This window comes from Martes martes (assembly GCF_963455335.1).
Source record: "Martes martes genome assembly, chromosome: 14".
NCBI classification, from domain to species: Eukaryota; Metazoa; Chordata; class Mammalia; order Carnivora; family Mustelidae; genus Martes; species Martes martes.
Genome location: NC_137902.1, coordinates 56,344,724 through 56,363,704, shown reverse-complemented (window position 1 = coordinate 56,363,704; position 18,981 = coordinate 56,344,724). Strand labels below are relative to the sequence as shown.

The window sequence follows — 18,981 nt, the reverse complement described above, 5'->3', positions numbered from 1 at the left end:
TTTCAAATAAGGTCACATGCACAGGTTGTGAGTTAAGGTATTATCTTTTAGGGGGCACTGTGCAACCCACTATAGGCCTGTTCTAGCAGAGGGAATGAGGAGAAGAGGATAGATTTGGGAGAGCTCTAGGCGAGATGGGTTTTGTTTTGTGACATTTGGGAGGGGAAATCTCAAGGATAATGCTCAGGTTTCCAGTTTGGCTGCTGGGAAGATGGTTCTACCTGGGACACTTTTTCCAGAGGGAGGAGGAAGCACAGGCACAGTGCTTTTTATTTTATTCTGATTTCTGCTCAAATGTCGGATCCTTAGAGAGGCCTCCCCTATTCATGCTATCCGAAAGGATACTCTCACTCTCTGTTGTTCAACCTAGCTATCAGTGAGGATCAGATTTGGCTGATATTAACAGGAAACTCCAAAACAGCAGTTGGATGAACACATTGAAATTTTATTTTCCTCTGAAGTTCTAGAAATCTAGAGGCAGTGGGGGGCTGTTATGGGGCATCTTGGTGACAGGGACACAAACTCCTATTTTATTTTGTTCCTTTGTTTCGTGTGGCTGCCATTCCCAAGTTTATCTCAATATCCAAGATGTTCCTGGTTCTCTAGCCCATTCTCTAGTGTCTGTATTTCAGCCAGCAGGAAGGAAGAATGCAAAGAAGAAAAGCTGCATAATCTCTGTGTCTTAAGGAAGGCTCCTGGAAGCCACCCTGAGATGCTCTCACTTTAATCTCCTTGACCAGAACTTGCTCCCATGGCCACATGTAGCTGTAGGGAAGGCTAGAAATATAGTCTTTAATTGGGGGGGGGGTGCTGGATTCAGCTAAAAATTGAAGATTTGTTAGCCAGAACAAAGGGGAAATGGATCTTGTAGCAGGTAGCTATGCCGCCTACCTTCTGCTTTACTTTTCCTCCTAGCACCTGACCTAATGAGTATTTAATTTGTGACTTACTTGCTGCCTGTCTTACCCCACCAGAATGTGGCCAGGGACTCCGTCCTGCTCACCAGCCCATTTCTAGTGACCAGGAAGTAGAGGCAGACTAGGGGCTTCCCAAATGTCTGTTGAGTGAATAAATGACAAGTGGGGAATCGAGAAGAAATGACTACAATGAGAGCCCTCCGAGTTTCAGGTGCCTGTGGGGTCTAGGGGTTGATGTTCACAGGCAGTTGGGACCTGGGTCTGGAGCTCAGGAGAGAATTGGGGGCTGGAGCTCTTGACAAGAGTGATTCCTTGGGTAGGGCACGTTGGGATGGAGCCACAGAAGACAGTGAGGCAGGAGGGCACACTCAGCCAGCTCAGCTGAATCCACCAAGCTGGATGCCCCCCACCCCCACCCCACTGGGAAAGGCAGCTGCTTCTGCATCTCCCTTACAAGCCCCCTGTGGGTCACGCAAATCTGCCTCACCGTGTGGTTTGAGAATTTCCTTTATAAGAGGGCTCTACAGAGCCAGGCTCCTCACTTTACAAACTAACCAGGCATGACTCAGTACCCTACGGGAGAAGCTCCCCAAGATGGGTTTTTGGACCGATCTGCAACTGAGACGTTCCTGGGCCTGCACAGAATGAGAGAAACAAAGACAGTATGGTGAAATGAGCATTTCACCTTGTTAGAGCTGAGGGGGTGGGGGTGGGGGTGGGTCTCGAGTCAGATTCTCTGGGCACACATTCCCCTCTTTGCAGTAGCTGTATGACCTTGGAGAAGTCCCCTGACCTCCCTGTGACTCAGTATTCTCATCCATAAAATGGGGATATAACTGGTATTTACCACATTGGGTTGTTCTGAGGGTCCAACAAGTTAATATAAGAATTTAGACCCATACTTGGTCCCCAGTGAGTTCTCCCTGAGAACTAGCTATTATATATTATAAAGTCAGATATATTTAGTTTAAAAAGCAGCCCTTTTCTCTCTCTCTGACTTAGAACATCTCTTTCCTTTAGGCAATGATGGTGATAGGGGACAGAAATTGTGGCTACAGTTTATTTTTTCTTAGCAAAATGAAAAGTCAGCACCTAGTTTTTATTTGTATGCGTGTTTAACTTGCTGACCTAGGAGATGCCGCAGCCTAGGAACCCTGCCTGGGTGTTGACATGGGCTCTCCTGCATGAACATTTCTTTGTGTATTTTGGAGCTAATTCTAAAGGGAATCATTGGCCCCGGGGAGGTGGTCGAATGTGGCATTGGAGAGAACTATCCCAGGAAACTCAGAGGAATCAACAGGGTGATTTTTGAGATTGCTCGGTGTGCACAAGATACGGGCTTCCTTTGGGGAGGGAGCAGGCTTGAGATAAGGAGCCGGGCTGACCTCAGCCATCTGGTTAACCCTTCTTCCAGGAGGTCATTCTTTCTGCATAAGAGGCTTATCAGGTTTAGAGGCAATGGAATAGAGGATGTGCTTTAGGATACCTGAAAGGGGTGGGACTTGGGGAAGCGAGAGAGGACACACAGTGCAAGATTTGAACTGCAAGACTGAAATCTCGCACACCTAGGCACTGCCTCTCTTGCCTCATCCTAATCCCGGTCCTCATACCTGAGGCCTTCTGCCTGTTAATTCCAAATATTGGGATCTTAAAGGCCTAAAGGGACCAGACCTGAGTGTGCCTCAGTGTGGGGGGCCACCTGGAGGGGGGCGGGGGGGCCTGGGGCAAGCTGCAGCACCCCGCACTGTCTGAAGGGGGCAGAGGCTGCTCAGAGCTAGCTGAGCGTGGCCCGGGAATACTAGGCGCCCAGGGTAACTAGACCTGAGATGCTGGGAACCTTGATTTTCAAGTGAAATCTCATTTTTCAGTATTTCATCATACTTGTAACATATTGGGTGGGCTGAATAAGCGATGTGCCTGGCGGTTGCCAATTTGTAACTCTGTGACGATGTTGTCAGGGGGCAGAACTGTGGGCAATAAAAAAGGACGGGAGGCAGGCCAAGAATGTGATTTTTTAAAATTTTAAATTCAATTAATTAACATATAATGTATTATTGGTTTCAGAGGTAGAGGTCAGTGATACATCAGTCTTATGTAAACCCCCAGGGCTCGTGCCCTCCTTAACGTCCATCCCCCAGTTTCCCTCCCCGCCGCCATGTGATTTTAGAGCCCCAGCCCCCTCCAGGGAGCAAAACCAGCTGCCAAGTTGATGGGAAAGTCACCGTGCACTTACATCCCGGGGTCTCGGCATCTGCAGAGCCTCGAGGGCCCTGGAGGACCAGCCTTTAGGTTTGTCCTAGAGGGGCCTGTTGCCGTGGAGAGTTACATCTAAAGCAGCGATTCGCCTTCCTAGCTGCGCCTCGGACATACCGGGGAACCTCGACAGGTGCTGTCTGGCCTGCGCTCCAGGTCAGTTCCGCCGCCCTCTGGGGCTGAGGCCCGGGCATCAGCATTTGTAAAATCTCTCCCGGGGATTCTTTGGTATAGCCAGGTTGGAACCCACAGATCTCAGTAATAGAAATGTGGGGTCAGGCCCCCTTCCAGGTGCTTCCTCTCAGACCACGTTTTGCCTGCACCCCCTCGCCTCAGGATTCCAACACGCAGCAGTGGCTCGCACGCTGGGCTTGCTTTTTCTTTCTTCCTTTCTCTGCCTCTGAGACCTTCTACGTGCCCACAACCTCCATAGCCCTCCCTGACTGATTAAGTGGGGATAATGATATTTGCCCTGGTAACCTCACCAGCCTGTTATCAGGAGACACAAGGCATTATTCGAGAAAATAAATGCTCTGTAAACTGTCAGTATTATGCAAACACTGCTGGTAGAAGTGTGTGCGCAGGTGCTGGGGTGCAGCTCCGATCCGCGGGAGAGGATTTCTGGAGTGCCATTCCCAGTGCCCTGGGTCCAATGGCAGTTGTCCCATCTGACGCGGCTGTGGCTTGCCTTCTCTTACTGGCAAGTGGGTTTTGTGGCTGGCAGCCCGGCATGGCCTGACCCCCACCCCTACCCCAACGCCGGTACAAGAGGGAGCACAGTCAATGAACAGGGTAATCCAGCACAGTCAATGAACAGAGGAATCCGGGGGAGTTTGGTGAGAGGGGAGGGCACCTGGAGGGTGAGGGGAGACCTCTGGAACTAGATTTACAATGGTCAAGGTCATTGCTGTTCTTTCTTGGGGCTCACAGAGTAATCAGCAAGGGGCTTGATGTAGTTCTGGAATACTGGTGAGGTCCGGAGCCGATTCAAGAATTCAAGAAAGAATTCTTGAGACCTTTTTGGGGCAAAAACGTGGTTTTATTCAAGCACCGGGACAGGACCTGTGGGCAGAAAGCTGCTGCACTGGGGTTGTGAGGAACGCTGATTATATATTTGGGAGTTAGGGGAAGTAAGGAAAAAGAGAGATGTCCAAAAGGGCTTTTGTATGCTAAAGAAGACTCTCAGGATACTGGAGGCCTGGCTCTTGTCAAGTGAAGGCTGTTTTTCCCTCTAGCAAAGCATCAACACTAAGACAGTGGGAAGTTTCCTAAAGGAATGTCATACAGAGCCCACCCGGGAGTGTGTGCGGAAGGGAGATTATGGGGTGTCCCCTGTGCTTCGTCCTCAGCTGCCCTTCTGATCCCTCATCAGGCTCATCTGGGATCTAAGAGCTACCTGACAGCAAACAGAGGCGGGATGATAAAGAAGTGCTTGAGGTGCTCAGGGGACACAGACCCAGCTCTGAGCCCAGGAGAGGACGCAGCAGTGCAGAACGGGCTCTGGTCTCAGGAAGCTGTGTGATTGGGGCAGAGAAGGCCAGCCCCCCAAGAAGACAGTCAACAGTATCAGGCTGACTGTTAGGGCTCAGCCTCACTTATCTGAGGCCCAGGCTGCAGTGAGGTGGGGGAGGATGGACAGAGCACTGGCTGGGCATCAGAACCGGGTTTGTGTCCCAGCCCCGAGCGCCACCACGGCCTGACACTGGACAAGATGGCCCACTTGCTGCGTCGCAGGTTCCTCGTCTGTAAAGAAGAGTCTTGGTCCAGATCTAGATGGACTCTGAGCACAGTCCGAGTTGGCCGTGTGGAAGTGCTGAGGCCTGGGAGACCGGGGTGAGTAGCATGCTCAGGAAAGGCTTTCTGTGGCGGGTGGGAGAGATGGGTCTCCGTGAGAGGGTGACCCGGACACTTGGTTGGGGGGTGGTGAGTGGAGAAGGCAGGGCGAGCAAGGACATAGGAGCCCTGGAGCCCTGCTTGAAGGGACCTGGTGGGTCAGGGAGAGTGGGGGGGAGGAAGAGGTAAGTGGGGAAGAGTTGAGTCAGATGGCAGAAGGCCTCAGACATCAGGCTGAAGTTTCAGTTGGCTCTGTCAGGAAGGAGGGAATCATCAAGGGATTTGGGGCAGAGCTATGATGTGATTAGGCTGCCCCCATTTTTTTTTAAAAGCAGGAATAATGTGGCCTGGGCTTCAGAATGACTGGGATGGTAGAAAGCCAGAAACCAGGGAGGGCAGCTAGGAGACTCTTGTAATATTTCTGGCATGGGACCACGAGGCCTAAGGGTTGAAGGGAAGCAGTGGGGCAGGCCTAGAGATATTTCTCAGGAAATACTGATGGACCTTGGGGACTGTGTGTATTCAAGGGGTGGGGAGGAAGGAGTCATCTTGAGAAGCAGTTTCTCTCTCCATGGCCAGGGAAGAGAAAGTATTGGCAGCTTCCTTGTCTGCAAAAAGAACATGTCAGGGTAGCCTGGAAAACTAGGAGGTTCAGCTGCTCCCTGGTTCCAGCTCAGTGATCCAAGAGATCATGGATGGAACGGGGGTGCAGTGATGGCAGGGGCCCGGGTAGAGGGGTCTGTATACTCGGAATGCTCCTGACCACTGCACGGGGCTCCTTCCACCACCGAGGGCTGGATGTGGGAGCCAGGGTAATTTGCAAAGCACAGTTCTTGATCCTCTAGGAACTTCCAGCATTACCACTGCAGGGCTCAAATGGCAGTGGAGAACAACCAAACTGTTCTCTTTCTCCCCAATTTTGCTTTATGGCCATGTAGGCAGTGTAAGTATTGGACGGATGCCAGAGAACTTCTGTTCTTAGTTTATGACGATACTATCCTGAAGGCAGACCCAGACTTTGTGGGGTTGGAGACTTAAATAATTTCAGGGAGCCTCTTTGGTTAAACAATTCAAAATTACAAATATAAAATTGCTGTGCAATTTCCTCAGAGCCTAGAATGGGGAGGAACACAAGTGAGAAGCCCTCATTGCTTCGCAATCTTACAATACCCACCATTTATGGTGTATAATAAGCAGGTATTTTATTTGTATCGGGTGGGTGGGCTTTAGGATCTCCATGTTACAGATGAGGAAGCAAGCTCAGAAGGGTGACTCAGAAAGCCAGCCCTGGGTGCTGAGCTCTGGACTGAAGGCTCAGGCCTCAAGGGTCACATCTGAGGTCCTCTTTGCTTGGTGACCACAGCGGTCAGACCCCTGATGTTCCCTAGAAGGAACGTCCTGGACCTAAGCCTTCTCTCCCCCGGATCCAGGTCTGGGGTAGAGGTGGTGGTGGTGGCGGGGGAGTTGAACTGTGACCATCTCTCAGGGCCCCACGTGGTGCAGCCTTGGTCCCGACAGCCCGGCCTGTTGAGGCAGAGAGGCTGCATACAAAGGAAGGACAGCCAACTGCAGGGGTGAGTACGGGCTTTGAGAACACACGGACCTAATCCTGGGATCTGCAGCTTCCTGGTTGTATGAAGTTCGGCCAGAGACGCGGCCTCTGGGAGCCTCAGCTTGATGACCTGTTGAATCAGGATAGTAACCTCTTCGCTGTACTTTGAGCTCCTTACACGTCCCGTGGTGAGGCAGTAAAGCTCCCGCACACAGACGCGACGATCTAAGAACAGTCCCAGCAGCAGCCTAACCGCCCGATTCCGCACCTCCCCTCCCCCTCGTCAGGGCTGAACGTTTCTCCAAGGATTCCTCCCAGCCCGGCTCACTTCCGTTGGGGAAGTGAAAAAGGTGGCACGTCGGAGGGGCCGGACGGCCGCGAGCCTTGGGGCGCGAGGGGAAGAGGAAGCCGGGGGGGCTGCGGCCAGGCCGGGGAGTGAGCCCTCCGCAGAGCCGCGGGCTCCAGGGACTCCGGGGCGGGCGCTGTGGGGCGTCGCTCTCGATTTAGCAACACAAATCCGCCTGCCGGAGATTAGGCCGGGCGAGCCGCGCTCGGGGTGATGCACCGCCGGGAGGACGCAGCTGGGGCTCGGCGCTCTGCCCCGCGGAGCCGCAGACGCCGGCCGGAGCGGGGGTCGGCGGCGAGGACCGCGCGGCCGCGGGCGCTCGCTTCCGCCGGCCCAGGCCCAGCTCGCTCCGCACGCCCGCTTCTGCGCGCGCCTCCGGCGTCTCCCCATCCGCGGAGCCTCCGGGGGCGAGCCCTCGTTTCCCCGGGAAGGGGGCCGCCGCGGCCGGCCGTGGGCCCTCCTCGGGGGCCGCTCGTCCCGCCCGAGTCGGGCGGCGCCTCCTCCCGCGCCCCGCGCGCGTCCGCCCGGCCGGGCGCCGCCAGGCGCGACCCTGCGCGCCCGAGCCAGCCTCCCGCCCTCGAGCCGGCTCCCTACGTGGGGAACGTGCCGGCAGATGCCGGACCGCGGGGGACTCCGCGGCCCCGCCGCCGCCGTCGCCGCCGCCCCCTTTCCCGCGCGGGAGGGAGCGGCGGCCGCGCCCCCCCGCCCGGACCCGGACGCCGCCGCCTCGCGCCGCAGAGACGGGCGGCAGCCAATGGGCGCCGAGGAGGTGGGCCGGCTGGCGGCTGTCACCCGGCCGGGGACGGGAGCGCGGAGCCGGGGCGCGCGCGAGCCACCGCCTCCCGGGCCTTGGGGGTGGAGCCGCGGCTGGAGGAGGAGGAGGAGGAGCCGCGGAGCAGCCGCCCGAGGACCACGGCTCGCCCGGGCTGCGGAGCTCCAACGCCGGCCCCACGCCCGCCGCCTCGCGTCCGCGACCGTCAGCATGATCGCCGCGCAGCTCCTGGCCTATTACTTCACCGAGCTGAAGGATGACCAAGTCAAAAAGGTGCGCCCCCGCCCGCGCCGCCGCCCGGCGCTCTGCCCGCAGCGTTGCATTCCGGCATCCGCTCGCCGCCGCCGCCGCCTCCATCCTCCCGCGCCCAGCCTCCCCCAGGCCGGCACCGCTCGGACGGCAGGGCGGAGGGGAGGGGGGGAAGCCTTCGCTCTCCGATTCTGCCCGGGATTGTGTGTGTGTTGGGGGGACGACCCCCGAGACGGGGCTGCTTGCTGCAGTGTCCTTGAGCTGGGCTGTGGATGTCAGATGGGCCCCCGGGCCACGCGGGGAGGCGCCTGAGCTGGGGGGGGGGCGGTGGGTCGGTCCTCAAGGCCTCTTCGGAAGGTTCTGAGCGCCGTGGGCGGAGGAGTGATTACAGGGATGGTGGGGCGCTGAGCGCGCAGCAGGCGGGGGTGCCGGCTGGAGGCCGGGCATCCCATAGTTGGGGGTCCCCGCGGAGGGCGCCGGGTGCCCGGAGAGGCTCTCACCCCGGTTCTGCCAGCTGTTGCGGCTGCTCCTCAGTCTGGGGACAGGGTGACCCGCCCGGCTTCCCGGAACCGGGAGGGGTGCCGGAGGCCACCGGAAACTTTGCTCATAGGCCTCAGGTCGGGAGCGGCATGTCTAAATGGAATTTTTTATTCCTCTACGTGACTGCTCTCTTAAACTGTAATTTCCAGCCAGGCCAGGGAGCTTAAATAAGAGACTGGTCTTTTGAGTCAGATAGAGGCCTTGACATGTATGCCTGTGACATGTGTGTACTCGCACTGGGACGCGTCTCCCTACCCTGAAGGGTTGCTGCCTTTGACATCCGTCTAGCAGAAAATACTGTCCATTGGCAGGTCTTAAAGGTGTATCTCTCCCCTAATGCCAGCTTTGCCACCGTGTTTTTAAGGAACAGCCTAGGCTGTGGGGAAAAGCAACCGTTTTATCAGTCCGAGGCCTGGCAGAGGCTCCTGAGCCCCCACACCCAGCATGGGTGACGGGACTGCTGGAGTAAGCTGGGATGGACAAAGTGAGCCTGACTGTGGCGTTCAGACAAGGGAAGTACCTACAGGTGAGAGGTGGGAGCCTAAAGCTTTGGAGTCTCTCAGTTCTCTTCCCATCTCTGTAGGACAGCCCCCTCTGGCCCAATAGGAAGTAGGCCTGCTGAGGGCCGTGACCTCATCAAGGTCACCTGGTGAGTTAGAGGCAGAGCCAGGGCGGGTCTCTCCCTCCCTCCTCCGGGGAACTTGGACCTCCTGGAAGTTAGCTGAGGGGGAGGTGCTGAGACCAGGGCCCTGGGGATGCTGCTTGGATCCTGGGTCCTGTGCTGCGTGGGGACCAAAGCAGGGCAGTGAGGAGACAGGTCTGGAAATCTGCCACCATCCCTCACAGCTAGAAGCAACAGTGACTCTAGAGTTGACTGGTTGTGGGACTCCCGCTCCCTGCTGGGCAGTGCGGTGGAGCTTCCCCTGGCCACGGAGCTCAGAGAGCTGTGCCTGCCTCCATGTATCGTTCAGGCTCTCTCCAGGGATGTTGTGTGCCGCTGACGTTCTTCCCATTTCCAGTGGGGAATGTACCGTTCGGATGAGTTCACGGTCCTTCCCCTGCACGTGGTGCACACTGTAGCTCCAGACAGCAGACCACTGGAGTGGGGGACCCAGAAGACTCCTCTAAGCTTCCACCATCCATACCCGCATCACCTGTGTGGCCTTCGGGGCCTACGCTGGGTTGAGGTTTGAACTGTACTCAGTAAGAATTGTTTCGTCAGGCACTCAGTGTTGACTGTGGCCTCCCTCGAATTCCATCGACCAGGCTCCTGGAGGCATCTGGGTGTGTGACTTCTGAATGGATTGGTCCTCCTCAAATCCCTTTTGCTCTGAGATTGGGATCCTGGCCTTCCCTCCCCACCCCTTTCTGGCCTCAGAACATTGCTGGAGGAGGGTCTTGAGGCCAAAGCTTCCATCATGTAATATTATTGGCCAAGGAGAGTTTTAGGAACGAGATGGCTTTCTTGCCACCCCACCGGGGACCATCTTAAACTGCTCTCTATAGGGTGTGTGTGTGTGTGTGTGTGTTCCTGCCAGAGGATCACCTTGGTCTGCATGATGGGCTATGTGGCATTACCCTCCATGGGTGTGGTCCCCAGGAAGCTTTCAGGGCCTCCTGAGAGCCTAGTGGACATTCTTAAAAACGGCCTACTCATTTTTCCCCACCTCCACCTGTACAGAGGCTGGGGGACTGCGTCTTCTCTCTTGGGACTCCAGACTTGGTAGAGGGCAGCCCTTCCCACCCACCACTTACTGTGAAAAGGCTGAGTGGGGCTGTCGGACTCCAAGCCCTGCTCTTCTTGCCTAAACCAGGCTCTACCTGCGACCCAGTGGGGACCCAGTGGGGACCCAGCGAGGCTAGCCCCCGCCTGCCTACCCTGCCAGCGTGGGTAGCCATGATGATTCAGCCCTTCTGCCCTAGGCAGCCTCTGGGGCTCTGAAGACAGCCCCGGCCTCTCCCACTAGTCTTCATTCATTTTCTTGCCTTCTGGCCTGGGGGTAGGAGGAAGGAAGATGGGGATGGTGTCAGGGAAGGTTTTTCCAGGATTGCTCAGGATACAGACGCAATCATGAAAAGAGTTTTCATTTGTCTCTCCATTGCCAGTGAGACATGTCACTGATTCAATCTTGTAAATACATCTGGGGTTGAAACAGGCCAAGGGCCTGGCTGCCTGGCGTGGAGCCCCATTTACCAGACTGCATCTGCATGCTGTTGGTTAATGGGGTGCTGGGAAAAGCGTGTCTTGGTGTTAGACTGAAGTAAGTACAAGACATAGTTTCCTTTTACTCTCCTGGTGCTTTTAGCAGGAAAAGGAAGGCACGTGTGTGCTTGTGAAAGATTCCATTCATCAGAATCCCAGACATCTGCTAGTTCTGTAGCTAGAGGCTGGGTCCTTTGACCTCCAAGTAACTTTTAACAGGCCTGTCCTCTTGCCTGCTTCTTCCGCTTGGCTTCGCCGTGAAGAGCCTGGAAGAGGGTGACGGTGCGCATAGTGCTTTGTTTGGGAGAGGAGGATGAGTCCAGCAAGGTGAGAACGTGGCCTCTTAAGGACTAGCTTCCCTGGGGCAGCCAACTGGCCCAGTTGGTAAACCATGCTTAGCTCCATCTCAGGGTTGTGAGTTCGAGCCCCATGTTGTGTGTGAAGATTACTTAGAAATGAAATCTTGGGGCGTGTGGGTGGCTTAGTCGTTAAGTGTCTGCCCTTGGTTCCAGTCATGATCCCAGGGTCCTGGGATTGAGCCCCACATCAGGCTCCCTCATTGGCAGGAGACCTGCTTCTCCCTCTCCCACTCCCCCTGCTTGTGTTCCCTCTCTTGCTGTCTCTCTCTCTCTGTCAGATAAATAAATAAAATCTTTAAAAAAAAGAATAAAAATAAAAAACTAAAATCTTAAAAAAAAAAAGTAAGGACTAGCTTCCTTTCCTTCAAGTTTGTAAGAATGGCGACCAGTGGGTTCTCTCTGAGTGGGATCCCCGTGACCCTGAGTAATCCCCATCAGCAGGTGAACAAACAGGTGTGATTTGTCCAACAGCTGAACTCAGGAGTGCTTGCCCCAGGAAGGTGGGGGAGACTATGCTTGGCAGTTAAAGAGCTACCCACGGTTTATTTTCTCCCAGCCCATATATCCCAGCTGCAACACCAAGCATTAATAAAATGCCCTTTCCTTATTGCCCAGAGGCGAGGGAGAGGAAAGATAGAAAATTATGAAAATTACCTCAGATACCTTTTGATCTGCTGTTACACAGCTGTCCGGTTAGAGCCTCACTCCTTGGTGATTCTTTATCTTATTATTACTTGTCCCTGCTACCGGGGATGTTCTCGGAGCCCGCGCCCCCCCACCCCCCCGAAGCCCCAACGCTTCGTTTGGTTTGATAATTTGGGACTGTCGTGAGGGAATAAACTGGGAAACCGGGTGGGTACGAGGGACTTTCACATCTGGCCATGCTGCGCCGTCCTCCCACGCTCCTGCTGTTTTCTGGAAATGGCATGGGCAGCCTTCTCCAGAAAAGACAGATTTGGTACTGTCTCTCCACGCGTGCCTGCAGTCAGGGACTCCTGCGGGATGGAATTAGTTGCTGGAGTCGGCTCTGAGCGTGCCTGAGGGCGCCCCTGCCCCTGCGGACAGAGAGGCAGCCAGGCAGCTCCGAGGCCGGGAGGCAGCCGTGGCCGGGCTTCGGGCGCCTGTTTGTTGATTTGTGGACCTTTAGAATCAAGTCCGCTCCTGGGGACTCAGTAGTTTCTTGAAACGGTTGAGTCCTTTATCATATGCAGAGGGCTGTGCTAGGCTGGGGCGACGGGTATAAACTCGGTGTGAAATGCTCCCTACTCCCCCGGAGCATCACTAATGATTTGCTGTCTTGGGAGAAGTGCAGAGCACAGAAGGCTGTGAGAGCATATAGGGCCAGTGGTCGGATCATGGGTGGGAAAGTGCTAACTTAGGAGGGGCTTAAAGCCCGGCCCTAGGTGGGCAAATGGGTCTTAGACTTAGAAACTTGGTGAGGGAGAGTCAGATGGATAGTTCTCAAAATGTAGTTTTGCTTTCTCCTGAATGGCTTGTTATCTCTGAGCATCCCGGAACAGTTTATGGCTGTCTTAGCAGGTATCAATTGTGTGTGTGCGCGTCCCCACCTGTCGAACCATACACACGCATATATTAACAAGCTTGTGTGTATGTATGCTTTCAAAAACCTGCGGTGAGGTTGTGAGGGCAGGAAGTAGTAGTATTCCTGCGTGTCCCAGAGCAGCGCTCCCCCCTTGCAATGCCTCCCCTGGGCATTCCCCCCACACCCCCCCACCCCCCATCTGCCCTTTATGCTGCAGACGGAAAGCAGGGATTTTATTCCTCATTTAGAAACAGGCACTGGAGGTCCCATGGAGAGAGACATGACTTTCTCAAGGTCTTAAGACAATCTGGAATGGGCTCTAGTGGGCTCTTCTTACTCCCTCTGCTTCTTTCCTCTAGGAGAAAAATCCATCCTTGTTGATTTTACTGATGTAACATGGAATCTGTATTTTAATTCTCTCCCCCACAAGTCAATATGTAGGAGACACATTTTATTATGAAATATTCGAGGTGCATAAAAATGAGATTTGAGATCAGCATAACAAACACCTGTGTACCTACCACTCAGCCTGAGAAGTTACAGACACGGTTACAATTACATTAGAGACAGACTGAAAGCTCAGCCTTCCTGTCTTCGTCCCATTCTGTCTCCTTCCAGAGAGTGCCTCTGTCCTGATGTAGATGTTTATTATTTCCGTGCATGTTTTTATGCCTTTATTACAGAGCGTGTGTCTATAAACAGTGTATCGTTTATAGTTACTTTATGTAGTTGTAAGCTTTTGTAAATGATGTATCCTTCTGCAGCTCGCCTTTTTACCTCAGCAGTCTGTCGTCAGGATTGCTCCACGTCGATGCACACACCTGTGTTTCATCAATTTGGACTGCTGCATGCTCTCACATTGTGCAAAACACCACAATTTAGGATTTATCTATTCTTTTGATGGGGATTTGGGTTTCTGATGTTTGACATTAGAAATAGCGCCACTGTGATTCTCCTCACGCACGTCTCCAGGACACACGCATGTCGCTCTGGGCTCGGGGCTGTCGATCTGGGCTGGAACTGCTGGGTGGAAGAGTGTGTACATCTTCCCATTTTTCAGGTTTTGTCAAATTGCCGCCCCCGGGGGTCCTGCCACTTCATACCCCCACCAGAAGTTTGTACAGGTTCCTGTTGTCCCACATCAACCCTCGGGACAGTCAAACCTGTAACATGTTTTAGTAGATAATTTTTAAAAAGATATTATTTATTTATTTGACAAAGAGAGAGAAAGAGAGCATAAGCACGGGGAGCAGCAGGCAGAAGGAAAGGGAGAAGCAGGCTCCCCGCTGAGCAGGGAGCCTGATGGGGGACTTGATCCTAGGACCCTGGGATCATGACCTGAGCTGAGGGCAGCTGCTCAATGGACTGAGCCGTCCAGGTGTCCCAAGTAGATAATTTTTAAAAGAGTCTCTTTCTTCCCAGTCATTTCCATTCACATTATAGCACTGGACCTTAGTTCAAAATTAGCAGTTTCCTAGTTTACTGTATGGAGCAGAGCCCTGGTGAGGTTGATAGCTCTCGTGAGTGGCGCCAGTGACTGCTGCTGGGATGCGTGTACACTCCGAGAGTGGGGGAGTAGGTGCAGGGAAAGGCGGGGAGGGCTCTCTGAGCCCCCCTCTGCCCCCCGTGCTCCAGTGTGGGAATCCGTTGCACTTTTCCGGGAATTAAAGCATGCACGTGGGCTTTTGTCCACACACCCTCTCTCTTCCTGGGTGGAGCCGAGCCAGGCCAGGCTGTCTTATCAGCCACCTAAATGTGGCTGGCCCTGTTAGAGGACGCTTAGGCCTGCAGCCTCTCTGACTATCGTCCCTAAAAGGAGAGGGTGGCTGTGCCCCACAGCAGGATGACTGAACCTCGAAGTGGGCAGCCCAGCCGTCTACAAACCGCAGTCCCTGCTTCTGGGCTGAAAGTGTTGGATCATGTTCATCTGATTCCAGGCTTGGTTACAGGCCACAGATGCTGACACTGGGAGGGGACCTTGGAGGGACACTGAATGCTGACTAGGGGCCTGTCTTTCCTCACACAGGTCTTATTTCATCATTAGGATTTCATCATGGAACGCCCGTCGCATTCACTGCCGGGTACTGTGCAGAAAACATCACATCCCCACATCGCCCCTGTGCAGGGGTGCTGTTAGGATCTCCACTTTTGGATAAAGACCCTGAGGCTCAGCTAGGAAACAGCAAAAGAGCCAGCATTCAGACCCATCGAATGTGATGGCAGAGCCCCCGTTATTTTTTTAGTTGAGGTATAATACTCATAGTGTAAAACTCACCATTTTAAAGTGTATGGAGTGACTTCAAGTACAGTCACAAGGTTGTGCAGCCCTTAAACCACTATCTGATTCCAGAACATTTTCATCACTCCCAAAAAAACCCCGTACCCATTAAGCAGACGGTCCCCATCCCACCCTCCCCCCAGCCCCTGGTGTCTATTAATCTATTTTCTATAAAAATGGATTTACCTCTTCCGGACATTTCACATAAATGGAATCATGCAGTATGTAGCCTTTGTAGTCTGGTCTGTCACTGAAGATTGTGTTTTCAGGGTTTGTCCATGCCGTAGCATCAATTGGTCCTTTGCAGCTGAATAAAATGTAGTTGTATCCAGATTCCACAGTGTGTTTATATATTTGTCAGTTGATGGACATTGGATTATTCCCACTTTGGAATAATGTTGCTGTGAACGTTTGTGTGCATGTTTTTCCTGTGTGGATTTTTATTCCTCTTGGGCATATGTGTAGGACTGGCGTTGCTGGGGGAACCCTTGTCTTTATCCACCTGGAGAAAGGCACTGCCTCCATTTAGAAGAGAGGAAATAGAGACCACCCCACCTCTGGGGGGGTGAAGTGACTTGCCAAAGACCACACAGTTCATTAGTAATAGGGACAGGAACACTCCCTGGTCCCTGAACTCAGAAACCCGTGTTCTTCCCACCATACTGACCCAGTCCTCCCTTTTCATTGTTTAGGGAAACAGCCAGGGAGCTTGAAAGTTGAGGCAGAGCTGGGCATGGGACCTCCTCCCAGCCCGCAGGTTCCCCAGGCCTCTTTCTCTCCTTCCCCATCCTCCCCAACACTGGCACCTTGGCTTTGCTTGCCTCCTCCCCCCATGCCCCTCTTCTCTTGCTCAGTGTTGACTGAACTCCCTCCCCTTGGGAAGGAAATTGGCCCAATAAAGTCATTTACAGTTAAATGTTAGAAATTTCCCATTTTTCAAATTTCCCCCTGTACCCTGTCTTCCTCCCCCATCCTTGTTTGCACTTAAAAGAGGACCCCCACCAAGGGCCGTGCCTAATCTTCCAGAAGAACCCCCAATGCTTTTATAATGCACAGTCCTGAAGATTGTCGGCACCTGCAGCCTCTGCCCAGCCCCACTTTGAGCAGCTTGTTTCCTTGATTGGGGTTTGCCTTCAGCCCTGTTATTCGATCTGACCTCGTTTCTCTGGTGTCTCCCGGTGCCTTCTCTGATGTCTCTCTGGGTGGGTGGGACGAGTGGAGTAGGAGACCCAGGCCACTGTCGTAAAGGCACCACCTCAACTTTGCAGGGATCTGTTCTGTTTGCGACATACTCTAACGGGCTTGGTTTAGTTGAGTCCTTCCAGGCAGCTTGGATGTAGGCGTTTCTTCCTGCCTCTTACACCTGCGGCTGGTGAACCTCAGGAAGTGAAATTGACCTGATCTGGGTGGCCACAAAGCAGTAGGATGAGCTCGGGGATTGCAGGCCTGTCTGTCTGACACTGGTGGGCAGATCTGGCTGCACCTGTGGAACCCGGACCGAGGTCCAGGGCTGCGCACATGGCCACAGCTTGCATTAGAAACCATCACCCAGGGCTCCTAAAATGGGGGTGCTGAGCTGTGCAGTCCAGAACAGTAGCCGCTGGCCACACGTGACTACTGGGCACTTGAAATGTGGCGAGTCTGATTGGAGATGTGCTAGTAGGTGTCAGGTATGCACAGGATTTCAAAGACTTTGTATGACAAGAAGATATATAAAGTATCTCATTAGCAATTTAAAAAGCATAATAATAATATTTTGGCTATATTGGGTTAAGTACAATGTTATTAAAATTAATTTCACCTCTTTTTAAAAAAACATGTGGCCACTAGAAAGTTTAAAATTACATACGTGGCTTTCATTATATTTCTGTTGGACAGAGCTCTGCTAGACAGTGCATTTTATGGCTGAAGTTTGGGCAGAGGCACCCTGGCATTCAAAGTGGTGGGTTCTTAGGGGTCCTTGGGCCTCAGTGTCCTCATCTGAAGGCTGGGAGGCTAGAATCCATTATATCTAACAGATTCTTCTAGCTTGAGCAGTATGGTGGTGGCCGGCGAGCTGTCTGGGCCTCAGTTTCCTTATTTGTCAGGTGGGATGAATGATTCCTGCCTTGCCCTCTGCCCGTTTATCCAGCTACAGAAGGGATGTGGAACCACTTGGAGAGCACACGGAGCTGTAGGAATGCCGGGACACACCTGTAGGCACCTCAGAGGAACTGCGGGGGGAGAGTCATCTCTGGAGAGGAGGAAGAGTAATCCTGGTGCCTGGAGCTCCTGCAGCCCTTATGAGGGACAGCGGGCAGCTGTTTTGCTGATGAAAGTGACTTGCCCCCAGTGATGGGGTGGGGCGGGGTAGCTGGAGGAGGCCCGAGGGCTTTGGGGTTCCAGGCCAGTCTACTCACACTACTGCGCTGTTTGCACCCCGGGGCATTAGGGTCTGATTGTCTCAGAGTGAAAGCAGAACTGCCCTTTGGAGCCTCTCTCCTCTCCTGTCTGGAGGTGCCCGGGACTTTGGGAAGGGTGAGTCTGGAGGCTGGCCCCAGCCCAAGCCATGGACTCAGGCAGGCTGGGAATTAAGCCTGTTGATCTTGCCCTGCCGCATTCCAGGGCGGCTCTGTTCCTCTTGAGGCCTGTGGGTACCTCCTTTATTTTTAGCTAGTTCATTGTGACAGCTTTGTTCTCATCCTGGGCCGTAGCTTGGTCTCTCTCGCCAAGGAGAAAGTGCCTACTCTTGGGTATTAGTAGGTACTAAGGTCCTCAGGAGGCCCTTGGGCATGACCTCAAGGCCTTACACGGTTCTCCTAGCAAGAGGATTCTGGGCAGGAGGAGGAGCGTCCGAGTTTGGAGGCTCGAGCTGGAGTCATACCAGTTGCTGGGTGCTTGGGGGCCCCCCTTGATTTCGTGGCCCCAGCTTTTTCCTGTGTCAGATGGGGTCCCTATGCACCGCCCCCCCCCCCACAGGTGTGCAGTTTGATGTACCCAGCGTGGACCCTGTCCCTGCTTAACATCACCCTTCCCCAGACCTCAGTTTCTCATCATGAACAGGGATCCCGTTTTCCTCCTGGTTTGTTGTGAGTACACACAAGTGTGTATGACTCATCTGTGGTGCCCAGCCCATGCTGGTTGAAAGGGAACTAGCAGTTCAGAAGCATAAATAAGATGGTTGGTAAGGGTGTAGAGCCCTGTCCGGTCCCTGGGCTGCCTGAGGAGATGAACCTCCATAAAGAGCCTGGGGAGAGGGAACCTCGCCTCGCAGGGTTTTAACATGCCGAGAGGTCCTGTTTGCTCTGGCGGGGTTTGTGCTCCCAGCTTTCACTCAGGAGCCTCTAAAGTGGAATTTATTTTCCCAAACACATTTCTTCTGGAGGCTCTCAGGTATTAGCAGTCTCAGGCAGGCCTGGAGAGTGGAGTGAGAATCTCGGTTACCCGCAGGCCTGTGTCCTTCTGGGCCTCAGCCCTGAGACACAGATGTGGGGCGGGGGGGGGGGCACTTAGAGAACCAGAGAACGCCCAGAAGGCTCTGTCCCTCCGGGAGAGGCTGTTGGCCCCATGCAGGTCCCCAGGAGGCTGAAGTGAGGGGCTGTTCTGGGAGAAGGGCTGGGCTATTCAGGGAAGAGGAGTCTCCGTCCTTATCTGAGCCAGCAAACCCTTCTGAGACCTCCCCGGCTAGGCGTCACCAGAGGCCTTCCCGCCCAGCGCCCAGCGGAGCAGGTGCCCAGCCCAGTGGCAAAGACACCCGGAGGGCTTTGTAGAGGACACAGAGGGCCTGGAAGGCATGGCCCCTGTCCCCTGGGCCCCCACAGACTAGCGGGAGGCACAGATATGTGTTTGTTGCGGCAGCTCCTGGGAAAGGCTCTCATGCTGCCATGTGTCCCCCGGAGCAAATTCATACCTACAGAGTGACCACTGATGGCGGAGGGGATGTGGAGGAGAGGAGCGGCCGGTGTTGGGCGGGGTGGATCATGGCATGCCTCTCGGAGGAGGTGAGTGTGGAGGTGGACTTTGGGAGAAAGGAGGAGTGAAGCGTGGAGAGGCCCTTTGCAGACTGAACCGGCAGAGCGGATGGTGGTCTGTGAGGAAGGGCCTTTGGGGGTGAAGAACCACTGTTAGGACCCCAGGCTGCCTGAGGGAAGGCAGGC

General features: G+C 54.2%; 1 protein-coding gene across 1 annotated transcript in view; it reads left to right on the top strand.

Moving 5' to 3' along the window:
• The first annotated feature begins 7,868 nt into the window (after positions 1 to 7,868).
• HK1 (hexokinase 1) overlaps positions 7,869 to 18,981 on the top strand; it is a 63,113-nt gene continuing 52,000 nt past the window's right edge. Inside the window, exon 1 of the mRNA XM_080823469.1 lies at positions 7,869 to 7,946. Within this exon, the coding sequence (XP_080679595.1) occupies positions 7,884 to 7,946 (63 nt within the window). The 5' untranslated portion in view covers positions 7,869 to 7,883. The remainder of the gene's footprint in view (positions 7,947 to 18,981) is intronic.